This window comes from Cryptomeria japonica, chromosome 8 (genome assembly GCF_030272615.1).
Source record: "Cryptomeria japonica chromosome 8, Sugi_1.0, whole genome shotgun sequence".
Lineage (NCBI taxonomy): Eukaryota > Viridiplantae > Streptophyta > Pinopsida > Cupressales > Cupressaceae > Cryptomeria > Cryptomeria japonica.
The window spans coordinates 444,983,553-445,004,331 of NC_081412.1; the positions used below are offsets into that span (position 1 = coordinate 444,983,553).

A 20,779-nucleotide genomic window follows, 5' to 3' on the forward strand; every position below is an offset into this window, starting at 1 on the left:
AAATATATTGGAGCCTTGTAGTAGTTTGAGAAACCGGATTGGTACTTGATGTTTAGAAGGATATAATGCAGATTATAGTATCTCAATGGATTGAATGCTAGTTACATTGTACTCTTTTATGTTATCAAATCAGCAAGTTGTAACTGATTAGAAATATTACCTTGTATGGTTATTGCAAATTAAAGTTAGTCATAAGCATGCATTTATATGGTTTTATTATGAAAAGTAAATTATTAACTTCAAACTAGAAATCGGCAATGGCACTTATATCAACTGAAACCCCTTATCCTCCATATGAGCTTCCACATGTATAGAATCATTAAGGGATTCTTTCAATATAAACAATGATCATTAAACATGAGACAAATGGATTAAACTCTTAAGGACAACAATATACTATAACACTTGGATTTAATCTAGACCTCCTAAATGAACGAATTATTAACAAGGAAGCCTTAGTAAGTCTTATTAGACCATGTATGCTAAATTAAACATTGAAATTGAACCTAACTATCCATAGTTTAAGTTAGGGCAACAGTGTGAACACTCACATAAGATAATGATAGACCCTCTTATGTAACTTGGAACCTACCTTCATCATGGAATTACGTAATACATACCTTAATGCATCTAAATCACATGTGAAAATGATGGTTTAGTGCTTTAGTAAACTTAGACCATACTTTGTACTCGCATTTGGTAGGCGTTATGACAGCAGTGTTACCATATGCCTACTGGAAGACATGCATAAACCAATCCTACGATAGATTGAACTTTGGCTATGCTAGTAGTGGCGTCAATATACCCTTGGGAAAAGGAGTAGAGTGCGCAGTAAGGTTACCGCTTGTTCCAAGTGGTTTTTATATGATAACATCTAACTCCTTAATCAAAACAACTAATTATAATTAGTATTTAATAATGCTAAGTGAACCTTTGCGAACAACCAAAAAAAAGTCCACTTTTAGTGGCTTAGGTTAGTGTTTTTCCCTAGGGTTGTTGGCAAGTCACTACAAATCGCAGAAAAAGGTCGGCCACACGCCAAGAAACATCGAAATCAATGCTCAAGGTTCTGCAAACTTCGGAATGGGATTTGGTAGATCACTAAAATAGGTCTCAAGCAACTGATAACAAGAAACTGTCATGAAAATCGGTAGCGATATCTTGTCGGTAAGTGATCTAAATGTGATGCGGTCTGAAAGCAAGAAAGATGATCAAGTCTTCAAATAGAATCCAACTCCACAGGATCCGGTGCGCCAAAACCGGGACACACAGAAAGGAAAAGCGAAACTGCAAACAAAACAAAAAGGAAAATGTTTTTGGTTGATGCAAGATTGTTGTGAACCGGGGATGCTCCTGCATCACAAAAGAAATGGGATAAATTAATAAATTTCAAATAATAAAATATCTAGTTTTAAAGACAAAAATAAAGCATGTAGATAATTTGTTTTCTACATAAATTAATAAAATTCACATAATTTAATATTATTATTTATTTTCTAGATACACATAAATGTGAGAGCATTATAATGCATTCACGTTATCTCTTGCTTTGAAAACTATCAACCCTCAAGTTTATTTGAACACACACACATGCCACAAAAGAAACACACACCACACAAATGAAAATACCAATCTTTTTTAACACAATTCATACAAAAGTGAATGTAAAATTAGATTTAAAAACATAAAAGTGATTATGTGCTCTCTTTTTAAAAACATAAAATTGATTATTCTCTCTCTCTCTCTCTCTCTCTCTCACACACACACACACACACACACACAAACCAAATGTCAAAATTAACTTTATAAAACACACGAAATTCACATAAAATGAATTTCAAGGTTACAACACATTCACACAAACGAAAAAATGAACACATGCTAGGGTTTGACCACATAACTTAAACATGCAAATTTGTTTTAAAACATGGAGTTTGTTCAAATGTTATTTCACAAAAAATCACTTAAACCACACACAAACTAAACAACTAAGCTTAAACATGCCAAGGTACAAACACACCCAAAGTGAATGCTAAAGTTCAAAGACATGCTAGGGTTTGACCACATAACTTAAACATGCAAATTTGTTTTAAAACATGGAGTTTGTTCAAATGTTATTTCACAAAAAATCACTTAAACCACACACAAACTAAACAACTAAGCTTAAACATGCCAAGGTACAAACACACCCAAAGTGAATGCTAAAGTTCAAAGACACTTCACTTAAGTTCAAACATGAACCACACACAAACTAAAGTTAAGTTTAAACATGTCAAGGTACAAAACACACACAAAATGAATGCAACATAAGTTAATACACTCTTAACACAAAATAAACAATTGAGTTTAGACATGTTAAAGTACACAAACAAACACACATTGTGAATGTCAAAGTTCAAATAAACTTCACATATCAAAGTTAGCACACTCTTCATACAAAGTGAAATTTAAAATTCAAACACAAATGCACATAAGTGAATATCAAAGTAGTACACTCTTCATACAAAATAAAATTGGAAATTCAAACACATGCACATTCCAAAGTATAAATATAAGCAAAGTGGTTGTAAACACGTTTGACAAAATGTTACTTCAACCACATAAAAAGTAAACACTTGAGTTCAAACATCTTAACACACACACACTATATTTCAAACATGCAACATAAGTGAATGACAAAACTTAGTACACTCTTCATAGAAAGTGAAAGTGAAAATGAAAACACAAGCCAAAGTACAAATATAGCGCAGTGGTTGTCAAAGTTCAAACACATTTCACACAAAATTTGTTCATTTTACACAATCTATTCAAACACACACTTGAATCATCTAAAAAGTAAAATGCTAATGTTTAAAAATTCACTTATGTGAATGTTAAATTTTACCATACTCTTTACACAAACTAAATGTAAAAGTTCAAAGACACTTCATGCAAAGTTAGGTCTCTTTACACAGTTTGTTCAAACACACACCTCACACATAAGTGAATGCTAAAGTTAGAAAGCTTTTTACTAAAAGTGAACATGGAAGTTTAAATATAAACAAGCCCAAACAAAGTTGGTTCATCTACACATGAAGTAAACTTGAAGTTCAACATACAAAGTAAATGCCAAACTTTAGAAAAACATCACAAAAAAATAGTTCAATCACAAATGAAGTACACACAACGTGAATGTGAAGACTTCAAATAAAAACACACACCACACAAAGTTGGTTCAACTGCACATGAAGTAAACTTAAAGTTCAACATACACACCTCACACATAAGTGAATGCTAAAGTTAGAAAGCTTTTTACTAAAAGTAAAAGTGGAAGTTTAAATATAAACAAGCACCACACAAAGTTGGTTCACCTACACATGAATTAAACTTGAAGTTCAACATACACAAAGTAAATGCCAAAGTTTAGAAAAACATCACAAAAAATTAGTTAAATCACAAATGAAGTACACACAATGTGAATGTGAAAACTTCAAATATAAACACACACCACAAAAAGTTGGTTCAACTGCACATGAAGTAAACTTAAAGTTCAACATACATAGAGTAAATGCCAAAATTTAGAAAAACAACACAAAAAATTAGTTCAACCACAAATGAAGTACACAATATTTATGTGAAAACTTCAAACACACTTGACACAAATTTTGTTGAATGTTCATAGACATGCTTCAATAAACAATAAGTAAATCAACACACTTCACAAGTAGTGGATGCCACAATGAACCACACTAAACAAACAGGTATGAAAGTGAATATAAATCAATTCCAAAATACAAACCACGCTTCAATAAACAAAAAGAGAGTCAATATCCAAACACATGCATTTGTGGATGCCAAAACAGATTAAACAAACAAGTTTGAAAGTCAATTTAAACAATTAATATATGTCAAAGCTCAAATACACACTTCATATAAGCAATAGATGCAAACAAAGTGAAAGCCAAAGTGTCAAAATCTAAACATGCATGCTTCAATAAACAATAAGTGAATCAATGTTCAAACACGCACTTCACAAGTAGTGGATGTCAAAGTTTAAAAGTTACTTTAAACAAACAACTAATGCATGTCAAAGCTCAAATACACACTCCATATAAACATTAAATACAATCAAAGTGAATGCCAAAGTGTCAAAATCTAAACATGAACTATAAATATCAAACTTGATCAAATATAAAAGTTAATCCCAAATTTCAAAACGATGATTCAATAGACAATAAGTAAATCAATGTTTAAACACAATTACACTACAATTCTTACAATGTTACAGCCTAACCATTAGATGTAATGAAAAAATAAAAATAAAAAATGCCAAATTTTATGCAATAAAAAATAATATAAAAATTAACACAGACACTAGACTGAAAAGAATGGTCATGGCCAATAACCAACCAGGTTTGAAAGTCAATTTAAACAAACAATTAATATATATCAAAGCTCGAATACACACTTCATATGAGCAATAGATGCAAACAAAGTGAAAGCCAAAGTGTCAAACTCTAAACGTGCATGCTTCGATAAACAATAAGTGAATCAATGTTCAAACACACTTCACAAGCACTGGATGTCAAAGTTTAAAAGATTCTTCAAACAAACCACTAATGCATGCCAAAGCTCAAATGCACACTCCATATAAACATTAAATACAATCAAAGTGAATGCCAAAGTGTCAAAATCTAAACATGAACTGTAAATATCAAACTTGATCAAATATAAGTTAATCCCAAATTTCAAAATCATGCTTCAATAGACAATAAGTAAATCAATGTTCAAACACAATTACACCACAATTCTTACAATGTTACAGCCTAATCATTAGATGTAATGAAATTAAAAAAAAAAAAAATGCTAAATTTTGTGCAATAAAAAATAATATAAAAATTAACAGAGACACTAGACTGATTAGAATGGTCATGGTCAATAACCATTCCCCAGAGTCTTGGGAAGGGGGCCAATTCAACCCCTTCCAGATAAAAATTTGGCATTAAACAACAAATCTGTTTACAAATACCGGTTTCAACAATTGATTCAAAAGTGCAACGTTTTCTTCAATTTTAAATATTAAATGTTGCATTCAGCAGCCCATTCAAGATTCCTACCATTTTAAATATTACATTCATTATTTGACTGCAGCAGCTACCCATTCAAGATTCCGAACATTTTAAATATTACATTCATCATTCAAGATTCCTAACATTTTAAATATTACATTCATTATTTGACTGCAGCAGCTACCCATTCAAGCCTTCAAACATTTCTAGACACTGCAAGTCAAACACTCAACATCAACTATGGTTGAAATTTAGATCAATTTCTGTCAATGTAATATACAATAATTAAATATTTTACTATTAAAATAAAACTGACATAAGAAGATTCAGTAAATGAATTTAATGAAAATAAATAAATAGTGTTGCAGAATCTTTTACATAGACCAAAACCTTCAAAAACTAAAAAAAAAAAAAACAGATTATAAATCTTTGTAATTCTGATATCCAATTTTACAAAATGATAGTCTAGACAAAATATTCTCTAATCAATAGTTATGTTTCTAAATGATAATCTAGACAGAATGAAAAAACCATAGGAGATGGCTATAACAATGAAATATTTAGAAACATAACTATTGAGATACTCTTACTCTTTGTCCAATAATATCCAGGTTCTAAGCGAGGCAAGAATAACCTTAGAAATACCAATACTATCTAAATTTCTGAATGATTTTCTATGGCATTGTTTCTAGTGATCTTGCCTGTTGGTTGTTGTAGTTGCCAGACTTCTATTTTGATAATCTATTGTAATCATTTTGTCAGATGTTAAGGTTACAAATGTTTGGTAACCATGCACGCAAGATGCAGAGCATAAATAAGTTATCCAAAATATTTATATAAAAGGGGTGCAAAACACAAAGGACAGAGAAATCCGCAAGTTGTATACATGCAAACTGTGAAAATAAAATAAAAGGGGTAGCACACCATTCATGCACACAAGCCCCCTGTTACACAGAGATAACAAAATTGACATGCATAGAAAATGCAGAAGTAGTCAAGATACAGCTCATAATGCTTCAAAATTAAAGAAATAAAATAAACTAATTTCGGTATATGCACAAAATGGATTTGGCGAAAAGGCTATGTCGGGAATGCAGCAATCGACCCAAATGCACACAAAGATAACTTAATCATGAATTTTGAAGCATGAATTATGTTGAGGGTTTTGAGAATGTATAAGAATCAATTACAATGACGATGATGACATGCCAGTGATTAAAGCATCGAGCAACATTGAAAACACAAAAGAATAAAGTCATGCAGAAAGAGCATTGCAAAATAGAAACTCATTTACAAAACCCAACAGATTGAAGAGAAGACAGAGACCAATATAAAAACCCAATACATTTAAAAGAACATGAAATCTCACCATGCATGGATGATAGAACCAAGAAATAAGCTTACCTTGACGGCATGGTGACCAAGATATGGTGAAAGTATTGGTGGGGTCAAGCAGAGTCAATCACCTCTGGCTCTGCCCTGTTCAGAGAAAAAATATTTCATAGTTGATATATAATGTCTTTTAAGTGTTAAATTAATTGATTGCTAGATAATATGTAGAGGATGTCAAATTTCATGTTTCAAACTGAAAGTGATGTAGACAATGCCACCATATCTAACTAAAATTACTAACTCAATTCAGATAATTTAGTTCAACAAATAGTCATTTGAGCTCTCAATCATTATCTACAAATTTATTTCTACCCTCTTGCATTTAGATCTTTGTAATTTGTCGATTTTGTCTAGCTAAAGCTATTAATTAACAGTACCATCTACTTTTCTATCCATTAATGCCTCTGCTGAAAGTTCAAATTGATCTTAGATAAAAAGTAAAAACATTTGAATCCTATTAAAATGTATGGAAGAGCTTCGGCTAATTGAAACTTGAAATGTCCATAATGCAGGGTTGTCTATAAATCCAAAGATACTGTTTGGAAATTCCAGTGTTTAAAGTACGAATACCTTTGGACCATCTTTCTGGATCATCTACTGAAGAAGATTTGTTCCACGTATGGTGATGCTGCATTTTTTTAGGGGATCTACCTCCCAAAAATCCCAGCAAATTGTTGAAAATTCCAAATATCTTAGCTGCAAAAGATTTTGAAATGAGGATTTGAAAGCACAGAACTCCAAATGCTACAATTTTAAGTGCAACATATATAAATAGTAATGCATATTTGCAAGCAAACAATGCGAACAACAAACTTATAAACCTGGTAGTTATGGTGAAATATATTCAGACATACATTAATGATAGCAAGAATTACTAAGTTCATGGAAAGAAAAACAAAGAGAGAAACGTTGGTTTGCTGCCTGTAAAAACAATAATAATAATATATAAACAGGCAAACTACAATTAAACAAGAAATAAATAAATTCAAGGCTATGTTTCTATGTTCCAGGCCAACCTGAGTAGTAGCATGTCATTCATCATATTTAAGTAAGCCAAACCAAATGACTACCTTCAGTTGTGCCTGCAGACACATGGCTTGGCTGAATTGAAATCATTCCCCTATTTCTTTATAGTTTGGTATTTTTTTATTTTTTTTAAATCTAACGAATTCCTGTAAAATAATAATAATAATAATAATATATAAATTCAAGGCTATGTTTCTATGTTCCAGGCCGACCTGAGTAGTAGCATGTCATTCATCATATTTAAGTAAGCCAAACCAAATGACTACCTTCAGTTGTGCCTGGAGACACATGGCTTGGCTGAATTGAAATCATTCCCCTATTTCTTTATAGTTTGGTATTTTTTTATTTTTTTTAAATCTAACGAATTCCCAAAGGGTTTACTTTGTTGGGTCATTCTAAACTATCAATACAGAAAGAAAAAAGGCTGCAACCATCATTATTGTTATTTTTAAACCATCTGCAATTTAATTTCCCATACACCATTATGCTGGGCATTTGTTCCTCTATACGTTTTTTTCTTTGCAAAATTATCCCTCAGTATGTTTCGGTTTAACTAATAGTGGCCATTTTGAAATTCTTTGGTTTTGGGGCATGACAAGTGCCCTACCCAGTCAAAGTAAATTGTTGCAGATGCTGGAACAATAACCACACAAATTTTCCTTTCCAACTGTTGGGATCTTTGGGTGCAACAATCGTTCAATTTTGGATTGAGGTACAACCATATTTTCCAATTGGTGAGTAAAATATATAGAATGAGGATCGAATGTAGAATAAATTTAAGTATGTAAAACTTGGAGGATTACTATTCTTATTACAGATTTAATTAGCATAGAACTATACGATTTTGTTTTTTACAAAATGAACTCCTAGTATTATTTCAGTGTTTTTGAATCCTTCAAGGTTAAGTTCAAATTTTAGGCCTAAAAAATTGTAGCCTAGGTGACTCGGTCCCCAGAAATTTAGATTGATAACCAGAATGGTCTTGCCTCATGGCACACACAAAGTTGCAGAGAATGCTCTATAAGCATCTTTCCTTTCATTTTCCTAAAAGAACTTACATCCCTGTGATGTCGTCACAGCCTACGCACCAAACCAATATTGCGTTGAATATTTCAGTGTGATCCTTGCTGCTCAACAAAATATAGTTCGCCTCCACAATGCACCACCATTTTTTTTAGCACCTATATCTGCCAGTGAGGTTGAGTATTTGAAAGGTTGTGAATCTTAGGCACAAGAAACAACTTAATGATCTCATCATGTAAGCAGGTGAATATTCATTCGGAACCGGCGGTTGAGAAAAGCTTCCAGAGTAGCATTAATTTAGCCTGTTTAGCCAATGTCTCTTGATGAAAACAAACTAGGAGATAGGACTGCTACTCTTTTTTAGCACCTATATCTGCCACTGAGGTAGAGTATTTGAAAGGTTGGGAGTCTTAGGCACAAAAAACAACTTAATAATCTCATCGTGTAAGCAGGTGAATATTCATTCGAAACCAGCGGTTGAGAAAAGCTTCCAAAGTAGCATTAATTTAGCCTGTTTAGCCAATGTCTCTTGATGAAAACAAACTAGGAGATAGGACTGCTACTCTTTGTACTCGCAAGGAAGGAACGTAGGGTGATCAGAGAGGCATTCCATCGCACCCCTTTATGGATGCCACCAAAAATCTGCAAGTGGAGTCGAATCGCATTAAAGGAAGAAGGGGGTGGCACCGTCCCATCACTGCTAGTAAAATGCTCATTTTTTCCAATAATGCAGAACTAGATTAAGGTAGAGAGGCCTGTTCTGTATATCTGAAGTAAAGGTACAGAGGTCTATTAATATATTTGCCTCTACCTTTATTTATATATTTATATATTCTCATTTCAATTCTGTAGAAATCTCATAATTGTGACGGATGAGAAGGGAAGAGAAAGCTCTCCCAAGTGACAGCGAAACAGAAGTTGCTCTGTACCGGCTTTTGGGTAAGCATGTCTATCTTAGAAAAGAGAAAACATATTATAAAAATTAATATATGTAATGTATAAAAATTAATATCAGTGAAATTTGTTTACAGGGACCCTATTTGTCCCTATTTATCATCCATTTCGCTTTTGCCACATGACCATGAAACATATTAAAAAAAAATCTATAAAATCAAGTTTTTATACTATGTAAAAGTCTCAAAATAAACATTCTGACCACAATTTTGTCCACTGAATTCCTTGCATACTGATGCTAACAAGGAAACCCAGCTATACCTATAAGGTGCAGACTAATCCTATATAGAATTAATAAGAATTACTACCAAAATGTCTGCTGAAAAGGGCTCCTATTTTTTCGCTTTTGCCACATGACCATGAAACATATTAAAAAAAAATCTATAAAATAAAGTTTTTGTACTATGTAAAAGTCTCAAAATAAACATTCTGACCACAATTTTGTCCACTGAATTCCTTGCATACTGATGCTAACAAGGAAACCCAGCTATACGTATAAGGTGCAGACTAATCCTATATAAAATTAATAAGAATTACTACCAAAATGTCTGCTGAAAAGGGCTCCTGACAAATCTTCCACAGCTATTCTACCAATAATAAGCTTACGAGCTAACTATATAATAGGATTGTGAAACCCTGAGCATATTGGAAATTTCGTAGTAGAATAAATACATAAATAAATAGGTATTCTATAAGGAAAAATACATAAATACATGGGTATTCTATAAGGTCACACCCACATCCAAAGATTGTGGATCGACATGAAGTCAAAAGAACACATACTAAAATAAATCATTGGAAGTTTATTGTTGGGGAATTCTCATCAATAAATCCTATTCTCAAGCTGAAAACCTCCCTCTTTTGAATGATTCCATCTTCAGTTACAGGGGATTTGGTTGAATAATCCCTTATTTGTTTATTTAGTCATTTATATTATTTCTTTGAAGAACAATAAGATAACTACTTGCAAAATACACTCTATAGTTATTGTAATGCCCCGCCAGGAAACCCCGAAGGGATTAAGCCAAAACACAAGAATAGAGTGCAATTTTTTTTTTTAAAGTTACAACACATAAGATGCAACAAGATATCAAAGATTCAGATTACATAGCGGAAGACTTCAACTAACTCCTAAAGAGTTTCCCAACGAGATTACTTAAATTTTCACAATACACTTTACTCACACAATTAATCCAAAAGCTGAATATCTTAATAACGGGATAATTCACAATCAGGATAATTTCTTTTAAAGGATGGAAACATAAATCACAAGCAAGATGCATCATTAAGTTCCATTCATAATCTTCATTCAAGCTTTTCATTTAAAATTACAAACCATACATCTAACATTCTATTTCACTAGGATTTCATCATAACATAAGAGATCTTACCAAGCATATTAAATTTCCTTAGCAACAACTGAGTATAATTCATTACTCTAAGATACATTATTCCATATTCCAACTTATTGCATTAAAAGGTCGATTTCACACATGCATTACGATAAACCGCATCTCAACCAATTATGCATTCGATCCACATGGCATTCCAGGAAGAAATGAATATAAGCATTAATAGTTAATTCCAATTATCCACTTAACCATTTTACATAAATTAATCATACATGATAAAGCTAAATAAAGGAAACATAAGAGAATACACCACATAACACCATAATGATCTCGGAGTTCACCCCTAAAGGGCTACATCTCCGGGTCTGCTCAACTGCAAGACCCCTCTGATAAATAATAAGGTTAAGAGTACAAGAGGTTACACCAAGTACTATCCAGCCATCAAGGCGATACATAAGCAATATACAAACGACCACATCGGTCAATAATACATAAACGATCCTTAAAAAGAACAGGATCCAGCCGAACATAATCCAAGCTAATACAAAAGGTCCAAGAGAGCATCCATAAAACTGAGCCATCACCACCCAAGGTCTAACATGAAACCGACACTCACAAGGGCAGCGACAAAGGACGACTCACAAGGGTACTCAAAACAGGACAAAACGACAACACACTAGCGAACGTAGGGACAAGTGTCATCACACAACCTGGTATGGATACCATGGCAAGTCTTCATAGGTCTCGGCCCATACACTGGTAACCCTGGCAACCTAATCCGAACTTCCGGCCCATCCAAGCCTCATGTGGACCCACACATCCTCTCGTGAAGACAAGGAAGATGGTTTGCCATTTCAGGGCTTCTCACAGCATGTCGAATCTATGATAGCATTCGTCCCATGTGTGAGGCACATTATCTTATTTATAAATTACATTCTAATCTATTTAGGTTATCACTTATTAGACTCACTTTCGACGGGTTACCCAGCAGCCACTTTGGGCGCGGCCCCCAATCGAAAGCCACTTTCCCATACGACACTAGACTAAACTCGGACGAACTCAAAACCAAGGAATACACATGGTCAAAGGAACGGAGTTCAAGAAGAGAGAAACAATCATCTGGTCGAACACGACTCAAGGATGAACACTTACTGACGGTACTCTAACTAGAGACCTGACAACTAAGGTTAACCACGAATCATTATTCGACTCACTCAAAGAGGATATGATTAAAACGACACTACCACAATACAATTGTCAACTCGAAATCGAGGACTGAAACAGGAACACCAAATCATCCATACGACAGGGTCCTTTTAAACAAAGCAAAACATGCCATTTCATAATTAAAGGCGAATACAGAAATTAAACTCGCAAGGGCGATAATCAAAAAGGCAATATCTTCTCAAATTGATTTAATCATTACAAGTCGATCAAGTTTTCTACAAGATCTAAAACAGCTTACAGTTATCTACCTCATCAAGGGATAAGTTGTTCTTGGTTTTCTAACTCCTAAGGTTCAAAGCATCGAACAGGCTAATTAAGCCATAAAGAGTTTTTAAACCAAATTCATATTAATCAAATTCAGACAACCATTAAACAATTAAAATAAGATATTTAATCTCCAAGCAAGCGTCATTAACATACTGGTCTAAAACCGACCTCTACAAATTCATAATTTCCAATGCATATCGTTAAGTTTCTAATGTCCAACGATAATACTTCACTACTTTACAATTACACAAATGATAAGAATAAAAACAACAATATTCAATTGCGAGATAACAGTTGAAGAACTTAATTAAAAGGAGGCATCAATCACGAAATGAAGTTGAATAATACTTAATCCATAAACTCCATTTTAAAATTACTCAATACCAATTTAACATTTATCATTTTTATGCTCCTTAATCAAATTACGCAACTAATTAAACTTAACATTAAAACAACTCTCATTAAACTGATATAAATATCATATGTTTCTTTTTTATTTTTTTTTAATACAAAAAAAATACATTGAAAATGCAGTTAAAACAACGTTTAAAACAAACTACGTTTTTTTTTAAAATTACGTTTAAAACAAAAACGTATTTAAATGAATCTATGTTCTTTTATTAAAAAGAAATGCATTTTAAAAAATGTGGCGAGGGCGGGCCGTGCCCTAACCCTCGCCGCAGGGTAAGTTCCGCAGGCGGCGCCCACGGTGGTGCTCGCAGGTGCCGCGGCGCCCTGCGGCCACCGCGGCCCCTGCGGCCACCGCCGTGGGCCGCAGCCCCCAACAAACTGCGAGCACGAGCAAAGGAACGGAGAAGACGGTGGGGGGGGCGAGCGGGGAAGGGGAGGGGAGCGGGTGGAGCTCCGCTCCCCGCTCTCCCAAACCCCGACCCAAACCGTGCTAAAAACAACGCACCCGCCCAGTGGGGTTTATTAAATTTTTCGCCCAGTCTGACATAAATAAAAACGCCCAGTTCGAAAACAAGCATTAAAAATCCTCTTCGAACACACAGTTCGATAATAATAAAAAAAAAAAAATGTTTTCATTTTCCATTGAAACACAGTCCGAACCAAAAACGAACGCACAGTTCCATAAAAAAAACATATATATTTTCTTTTAACACAGTTCGTTTTAGTTTGCAAAAACCAGAATAACAATAAATGGGTTCGAATTCCATATTTCGATTCACATACCAGAAATCCATTTTCCTAAACTTGGAGATATGGGTTTTACAACATTTCCTCTTAGAACAGCAAACCCCATAAAAATTAAGAAAAACCAAATGGATAACAAACCCTACCTGATCTCGCATTCCTGGCAAGATCTGACGAGGAATCCAAATCTCCAGCTCCCAAATCCTCCTTCTTCCACAAAATCCTCCAATTCATCTCCAAAATCCTTCTCAACCAAAAATCCTCCAAAAATGTCCATCCTTCCATTTTTCCCAAATTTAGGTTATATATGGAAGAGTTGACCCAAAATTTCTATTTTGGAAATTAAAAAAAAAAAAACTTTATTTATAAATAATTCACAAAATTAATCCTTTCTCACAAACACAACAAATTAACTTGCCTTTTCAATTCAAAATTCGATTTCTCATCTAATCAAATTTAACCTTTCGATATAATAATCCAACATAATGCAATTAAATCTATTGCGATAAAATATAAAACTTTCTTTTTCAACAGCATAAATAAAATGCATTAAATATTCGAAAACAAACATTTAATCAGATTTACTTCCAATTTAACATAGGCAATTCATTAACAACGAGAATCGCATAACGAATACCTGATTAATTTAATCCATTAATCCTCAATGCACAAACTCATATATTTAATAAATAAAATTACTAAAGAGTAATTAATCATTTAACCAAACACACCAGGCACGCAAATCGAGAAAGCCAACCAAACAGACGACTCGCAAACCCAAACAGGAAGGGGATTACCGACGACGACTGGCGATGCTCACTTGAGCACGACGAAGGTCAACTAGGGTCTTACGACCACCTAATCCAACTCTAAGGATTAAAAGGTATGATCAAACCTGCAAAACCAGGTGACGACGAACCTCGCACTCATGCGACTTCGTACCTGAAATCTCCTGCAACCAACGATCATACATGCATACATATATAATAACTTAATGAATGTGTTAGCTCGATGAATACCATGAAATAAGAACACTAAACAACTAGCATAAAACTAGTGTGAGAACCACATCAATAGCTATGCGTAAAATCAACATCTGACTATAACATAATATTACGATTAACAAATCAAGATTAAACCAAGGTTAGAAGTAGATTAGGGTAGGGGTACTACAGTTATCATTCCTTGCATTTTAATTTTGCAATATTTGGATTCAGAATACTATAAAAAAACATAGGGTAATATGTATATTTATCACCCTCCCACATTTAACATGTAACACAAACTGTCAAGATCAACCATTAGCTTACTAAAATAGGGTGTAGCATTGCATGATATTCCAGAGGTCAAGAATTACATTTACTGCAACCAAGTATTCACAGGAAGGGGATAACTGCTTTCACCTATAGATGTATTTATTTAAGGATGTAAAAGTTTGGACATTGTATATGCTAGAATGGAACAGCGTACTACAATGTAGGATAAATGCCTCTACCTTTGCATTCTCATTTCAATTCTGCAGAAATCTCACAATTGTGACTGATGAGAAGGGAATAAAAATTTCTCCCAAGTGACCGGAAACATAAGTAGTTGTACTGGATTTTGGGTAAGAATGTCTATCTTAGAAAACAGAGGAAATATATTATTATATTAATACATGCCATGTAAATTTGATGGCAGGGACACCTTTCTTGTCGGTCAAATTTGTTTATAGAGACCCAATTTATCATCTATTTTGCTTTCGCCACAACATGGCCATGGAACATATTAAAAAAATCTATAAAATAAAGTTTTTATGCTATGTAACAGTCTCAAAATAAGCATTCTCACCACAATTTTGTCCACTGAATTCCTTGCATACAGGTGCTAACGAGGAAACCCAGCTATTCCTCTTTTACTGAATACCCAAAATCAGCAAAAGAGGGCACAAGAATCTCAACCAAAACCAAAACAGTCTTGGATCTTAAGTGTATGATCATACATCCAATGCATCCATCAAATAGGATAGCAAGATTGCTAAGCCTCTGCACAATAGCCTCAGCAAGAGCCAAAATACTTACCACACAAAACCTAGTGTCTTCATGGCAGAAATAGAACAAGAACAAGTCAGACAGAGACAAATAAGGAAAACTGAGGATCAAATGGAGACCGAGGGAGATGCGACTTAGACTGAACAAGAAAACAGAGGAAGCCCTTACGCATAAAGTAGACGAGTGAGAATTCGAAATATCCAATTAAAAAAATGGAGAATGAAGAAGCACAAATAAAACAAGTAAACAAGTACTGCAGGAAATGCACCGAGCAAATCACTGATACCTTCAAGAAAACAAGCGCACAATTGACAAAATTGATTTAAGTCCACATCAAGAACCTCAAATTCAACTTGGCTTACTCACTACACGAAAAAATGGCTTCATACCACTTTGCTTCAAACAACATAGACAACTGTAGCATTGATAAAGATGGTCAGGGAGACTACACAGTCAGAACACGAGACATGAGTATACATTTGAGTCCAATCAAATTCGTTTTTCAATTACTCAAGTGAAACCCATCATAGCTGAAATTTTAGAAGTAAAATTTCACATAAATTAGTGAACGACATCGAATCTGGTAATATATTAAAATTACTACTCCAGAAGCACATAAATTAGCTCTAAAAACCTGAAAAGTTAAATTACTGATCCTGACAAATCTTCCGAAAACGTCTGCCGAAGAGGGCTTCTACAAATCTTCCGAAAACGTATGCCGAAGAGGGCTCCTGACAAATCTTCCGAAAACGTATGCCGAAGAGGGCTCCTGACAAATCTTCCGTGACTATTCTGCCAATAATAATATGCACAGGGTTTCTCTAATTGGAAGAACAAGCTTATCTATGATACATCATTTTACAGTTTGCAATTTATTCTCAACTCTATTGATTTTGCTCAGAACTAAATACAATGTACAATGCGAGTAGAAATGCATATATTCTATTTAAAACAGGATACATGAATCTTATTTGGTACAAAATACATACGTGTTTGAATTTGAATGCATAAATTTTCTTATTGCTGAACTCATAACTTCACATAAGTGTATTTATCTATTTTTCCTTTTAGAATACCTATGTATTTTTCCTGATACTACCCTACCCTAACAATTTCAAATCCTATGAAGAATCCAAAGAGGATGGAGAGAAGAAATATTTATGCCGTTCAACTGAATGGATGGAAAAATTCAATAATATAATATACACCAAATTCCCATGTAAATGAACTACTTAAAAGTTAAAACATATAAATTCTTCAAAATGAAAGAAAAAACAAGAGAGCAGAGTATAAGATATACTGACCATTTTCTGTCCATAACTCCAATAAGTCACTCCAGAAAGAAGAATTCTTGCTGCTGCCTACCTCCATGCCCATTAAGAATGACAACCCACAGAAAAGAAATTCACAAAATATCAAAACAAAAAATTGCAATTCAAACCCAGAAAGAAAATGAAAACATCTGAGTATAAAAAGTAAAAATTCCAAACTAAAACTCAGGAAAGCAATACTCAGAGGCATGGCCACGCCAAAAAAAATTAAACTTAAAAAGAAAACCAAAAAAATTGAAAGAACAATACAATCTGCCCTGCTTCTCTAGTATATCTCCTTTTAAAAGAAGTGAAATCCTGCTTTTTCCAACGGTAACACGATCTGCTTTTTGCAACGGGCATTGTAATTTGAGTGCCGTTAGGGCACGTCGTGAATTGAATCTGCGCTTGAGTGCCGTTAGGGCACGCTCCTCTGAACGTCTGAAATCGTTTGGAAATCGATTCACAATGGATTGAATCTGCACTTGGAGTACAAATTCCATTCCCACTCGACACTACATTTATTTTCAACTTGGTCTTCGTTTTCTGAGTGCATTGCAGTTGGCAGGGATTTTTGGGCAATGTTCACTAGTGGCTCTCTCTCAGTTTTCCCAAAAAAATTAAGTTTATTATTATAGTTTATTAGTAAAATTTTAAAATTAAGTTATAATTACAATTATATAATTTTTAATTAGATTAGAATAATTATTATTATTTAGAATATGTTTAATTAGTTTAAACAAGATTTAATGTTATAAATTAGAGTTAAAATTAAGTTACAATTAGAAATGAAATTGATATTATATATCGATTATTTTATTATTAATTATTTATTTTTAGGGTTTCAATATATATAAAACAGTTTTTCAAGTTATCAATTGTTATTTCAAAATTTAAAATAATTCTAAAATATCCATAAATATTTTAATCAATTATATTATGATTGTAATCTTAATTATTAATTATCTTAAATTATATAATTATTTCAAATGTTTTAATTAAATAATTTTCCATTAGGTTAGACAATTATAATTAATAATTTTAAGATAATTGTAAACTCGTGTATTGACGAAAAGAATGAAACAAGTGGTGATGAAGATAAAGAAAATTAAATTTGCAGCCAAATTTATATGTGACAAAAGAAATGCTCTACTGGTAGTAACAAAGCTTGATATTAATGTTTCTAGTGGATCACATCAATATCTATAAAACAAATTATATGAAATTTATACATATAATTTTAATTTATATATTAAATATAAGGTTTTCTTAATGGAGCCCAAATTGTCTCATAACGCAATGTGAGAGATACTGGTCAATCACATGAACTGTGCGTCCCATCAGCCAACATTGAGTCTACATGTACACCAAGTAATAATGATCCTTGACCCATCTCTGGCACGTCCTATAGAGCCTCCACATAAAGTCTTGCATCCCATCCATGCAATGGCGTCAGTAACCCATGCAGTCGACGTGGGCGTAGTGCAGTAGTCTGCTATACCTGTCAACATATGGAAAATAAGGTCAACGATCATGTTAGGAGTGTAAAAATTTTGCCCCATTTTGACTCCCAAGTCCCCTAGGGTTAGGGTTTTTCTGAAATTTTGATAGGATTTAAAGTTCTATGTGCCTTAGTGAAAATACCCTTCTTATCTTTCTTATCCGTCGTTGACCGGCTGTAGTAGGTTGCAAGTTTTTAAGTTGTCTGTGGGAGGGTTTTTAATCGTACATTTGACTGGCCCCATGTGCTAGGTTCTTTATGTCAGGTCGATTGCCTTTTAGCAGGGGGGTTGAATTTTATTATTTTGCGTATGTTCCTAAGTCTTAATTGTCCTAGCGCTTATGAGTCTCACGACCCCTTTACCCTTAACACAATGACCACGTGTTAAAATTGTCACTTAAGTGACGGCTTAAGACCGCTTGAGGTTCAACGAGATGGCGAGGTTCGAGTCTTATGTCCTTTTTAATTACCCCAAAAGGTCCATTTTACACCTAATGAAGCACTATGAGATAGCAAGATACGTGCTAGCAAAGAAAAAACATTAACTCGCACAAATTCTTTTCAAAGCAAGTTTATGCCACGAGATAGCGAGATGCACACAAGGCGCAGTGAAGTTAGTCATCTCGCCACCCCATGTGATTGGGATAGCAATAAAAATATGATCGCGGGCTAGCGGGATGAGGCCAATGAAAGAAGAGATGGGTTGCCCCACGACCCCATATAGCTATGAAGGAAAAGAGAGAAATCATCCCACGAAATAGCGGGATGAGTCTTTAAGAACAAAGAAAACTTCACCCCACAGGGGTCAAAAGGTCTAAGAAGACATGATGCAGGTTGGCAGGGTTTCATGTGTGCTAAGTTAATTTGGTGGCCTTGCGACCTCGCAAGGGCAAAAGTAAGAAGAAAATTACACCACGGGCTAGCAGGATAAGAGTAAAGTGATCACCCTGCCACTCCATTAGCCAAAAATGAAAAAAGTGATCATGATGCGGTCTAGCGGGATGAAGAGAGATAGCAAAGAAAAGGTAGCCCTTGCTACCCCGCAAGCCAAATGCAAAGAATATGATAGCGCCATGGGGTAGCGGGATGAGGAAAATAATGAAAGAGTCGGTAGCCTCGCTACCCTGCAGCAAGGAGAATGAAGGAAAAGTAACCCCATGGGGTAGCCAAATGGTGAAAATGTGAGGCCCTGTTATCCCGCAGGGGGAAATGACACATGAAAATGTGAGGCCCAAGGTGGTGAAAATTATTAAAAATAAGACTTTAGAATATAAAAAAAAATCAAAGGTTGCGAAGGAGAAATTTTAAGGCACAATGTCAGTAGTCAAGGAGGTCAAGGATTTGATCACGACCGTCCATTCTCAAATCAAAGGTGGACTTTGAATTCCAAGGCCACCAACTTGTCGAGCCTGCACATAGGAATTAATGGTAGCCTTCCTACGATCAATAAAACCAAATTTTGTAGTTTAATCACACACCCTGCATTCAAAGAGTGATTGAAGAGTAATTCAAGGTGATTTAGAGAAACCCCCAAAGCTTCAAATTGCATCCAAGAGGCTTCAAAAAATCAAGTAAGTGATTGCCAAGCCCATTTATTTGTGCCTTTTGTGGAAGAATTGGGGAGTCGTGTAGGGTTTGTACTTGAAATAGAACTGTAATTTGTTGCCCTAGATTGTAGTGATGGCATCCCCAATGAAGGAGACCACCTCTCCAGCCACTGAGAGGACTCCTGAGAAAGTAGAAGCCTTTGCGCCCCTAAAATTACCCACACCACTCCTCTTGTAGTAATTCACCTAGCTCCTGCAATTTTGAATGAGCCGGTTGTTGAACCTAAACCCCTCTCTATTGAGCAAACCCCTCCTAGTGCAAAATTAAGCCAGCTTGCCCAAGAAAGATCCTCTAAGCCAAAGAGGAAAATGGGACCAGAAAAGGCCACCACCCTATCCTCTGAGTAGGAGCCACAAGTTGACGAGCCCAATACCTCTACTCAGGAAAAAGCCCCACAAACCAAAAAGAAGGAGGGCTCCCACCAAGAAGTCTACCACCTTGTCCTCTAAGCAAGAATCACTCACTGCTGAGTCTGACCTTCCTTCCCAAGAAGAAACACGAAAGCCAAAGTGGAGGAAGGCCCCTACTAAGAAATTGCTTCCTCATCTACTGAACAAGCCCCAATTGTTGAGGAAGGCCCTCTTGCCACTAAAAATCCTCCATCCACTCAATAAGAGAAGCTTGCATAAGGCTCTACTGTATCAATTTTGGCTAACAGTGTAGAAGAACTGGCCAAGGAAGTTGAGTAGAGGTTAGAAGAAATGGAGAAGAAGAAAAGGAGAGATGCAAGGGGCTTGCATCAAGATCTCCTGGAGCTGGTCGACCATGCAGGAGGCTTACAAGAATGTCTTTTCAGACAAGAGCTCCAAATGTAGAGATGCCATCACTACTGACAAAGGGTGGGACATCTTCTACTATTTCCATGGCAATAGAGACAAGCCAACAC

At 34.6% G+C, this 20,779-nt stretch overlaps 1 protein-coding gene across 5 annotated transcripts; it reads right to left on the reverse strand.

The window, feature by feature from the left end:
- Window positions 1-886: 886 nt before the first annotated feature.
- On the reverse strand, window positions 887-17,386 carry LOC131052404 (uncharacterized). 5 transcript variants are annotated; one of them, XM_059209902.1, is made up of 5 exons: window positions 16,779-17,386; window positions 13,591-13,722; window positions 7,011-7,136; window positions 6,453-6,527; window positions 887-1,353 (listed from the first exon to the last, which is right to left on the reverse strand). In XM_059209902.1, the coding sequence occupies exons 1-4, from the start codon at window positions 16,993-16,995 to the stop codon at window positions 6,511-6,513; spliced, it is 492 nt and encodes a 163-aa protein (XP_059065885.1). In that variant the 5' UTR covers window positions 16,996-17,386; the 3' UTR covers window positions 887-1,353; window positions 6,453-6,510. The 5 variants fall into 5 exon arrangements, 3 of the variants coding, with proteins under 3 accessions (XP_059065885.1, XP_059065884.1, XP_059065886.1); XM_059209901.1 differs by lacking the exon at window positions 887-1,353 and adding an exon at window positions 4,897-5,261; XR_009107346.2 differs by lacking the exons at window positions 887-1,353; window positions 13,591-13,722 and adding an exon at window positions 5,021-5,261 and having other exon boundaries at window positions 16,779-16,835; window positions 17,055-17,386.
- Window positions 17,387-20,779: the final 3,393 nt, after the last annotated feature.

Coding starts and splice junctions, on each gene's coding strand:
- LOC131052404 (XM_059209902.1), bottom strand. CDS start 16,995: ATGCCTCTGAGTATTGCTTTCCTGAGTTTTAGTTTGGAATTTTTACTT. Junction 13,723..16,778: donor GGAGTTATGGACAGAAAATG/GTCAGTATATCT, acceptor GAAAAATGGAAG/GATGGACATTTTTGGAGGAT. Junction 7,137..13,590: donor TGCCAGGAATGCGAGATCAG/GTAGGGTTTGTT, acceptor AATCTTTTGCAG/CTAAGATATTTGGAATTTTC.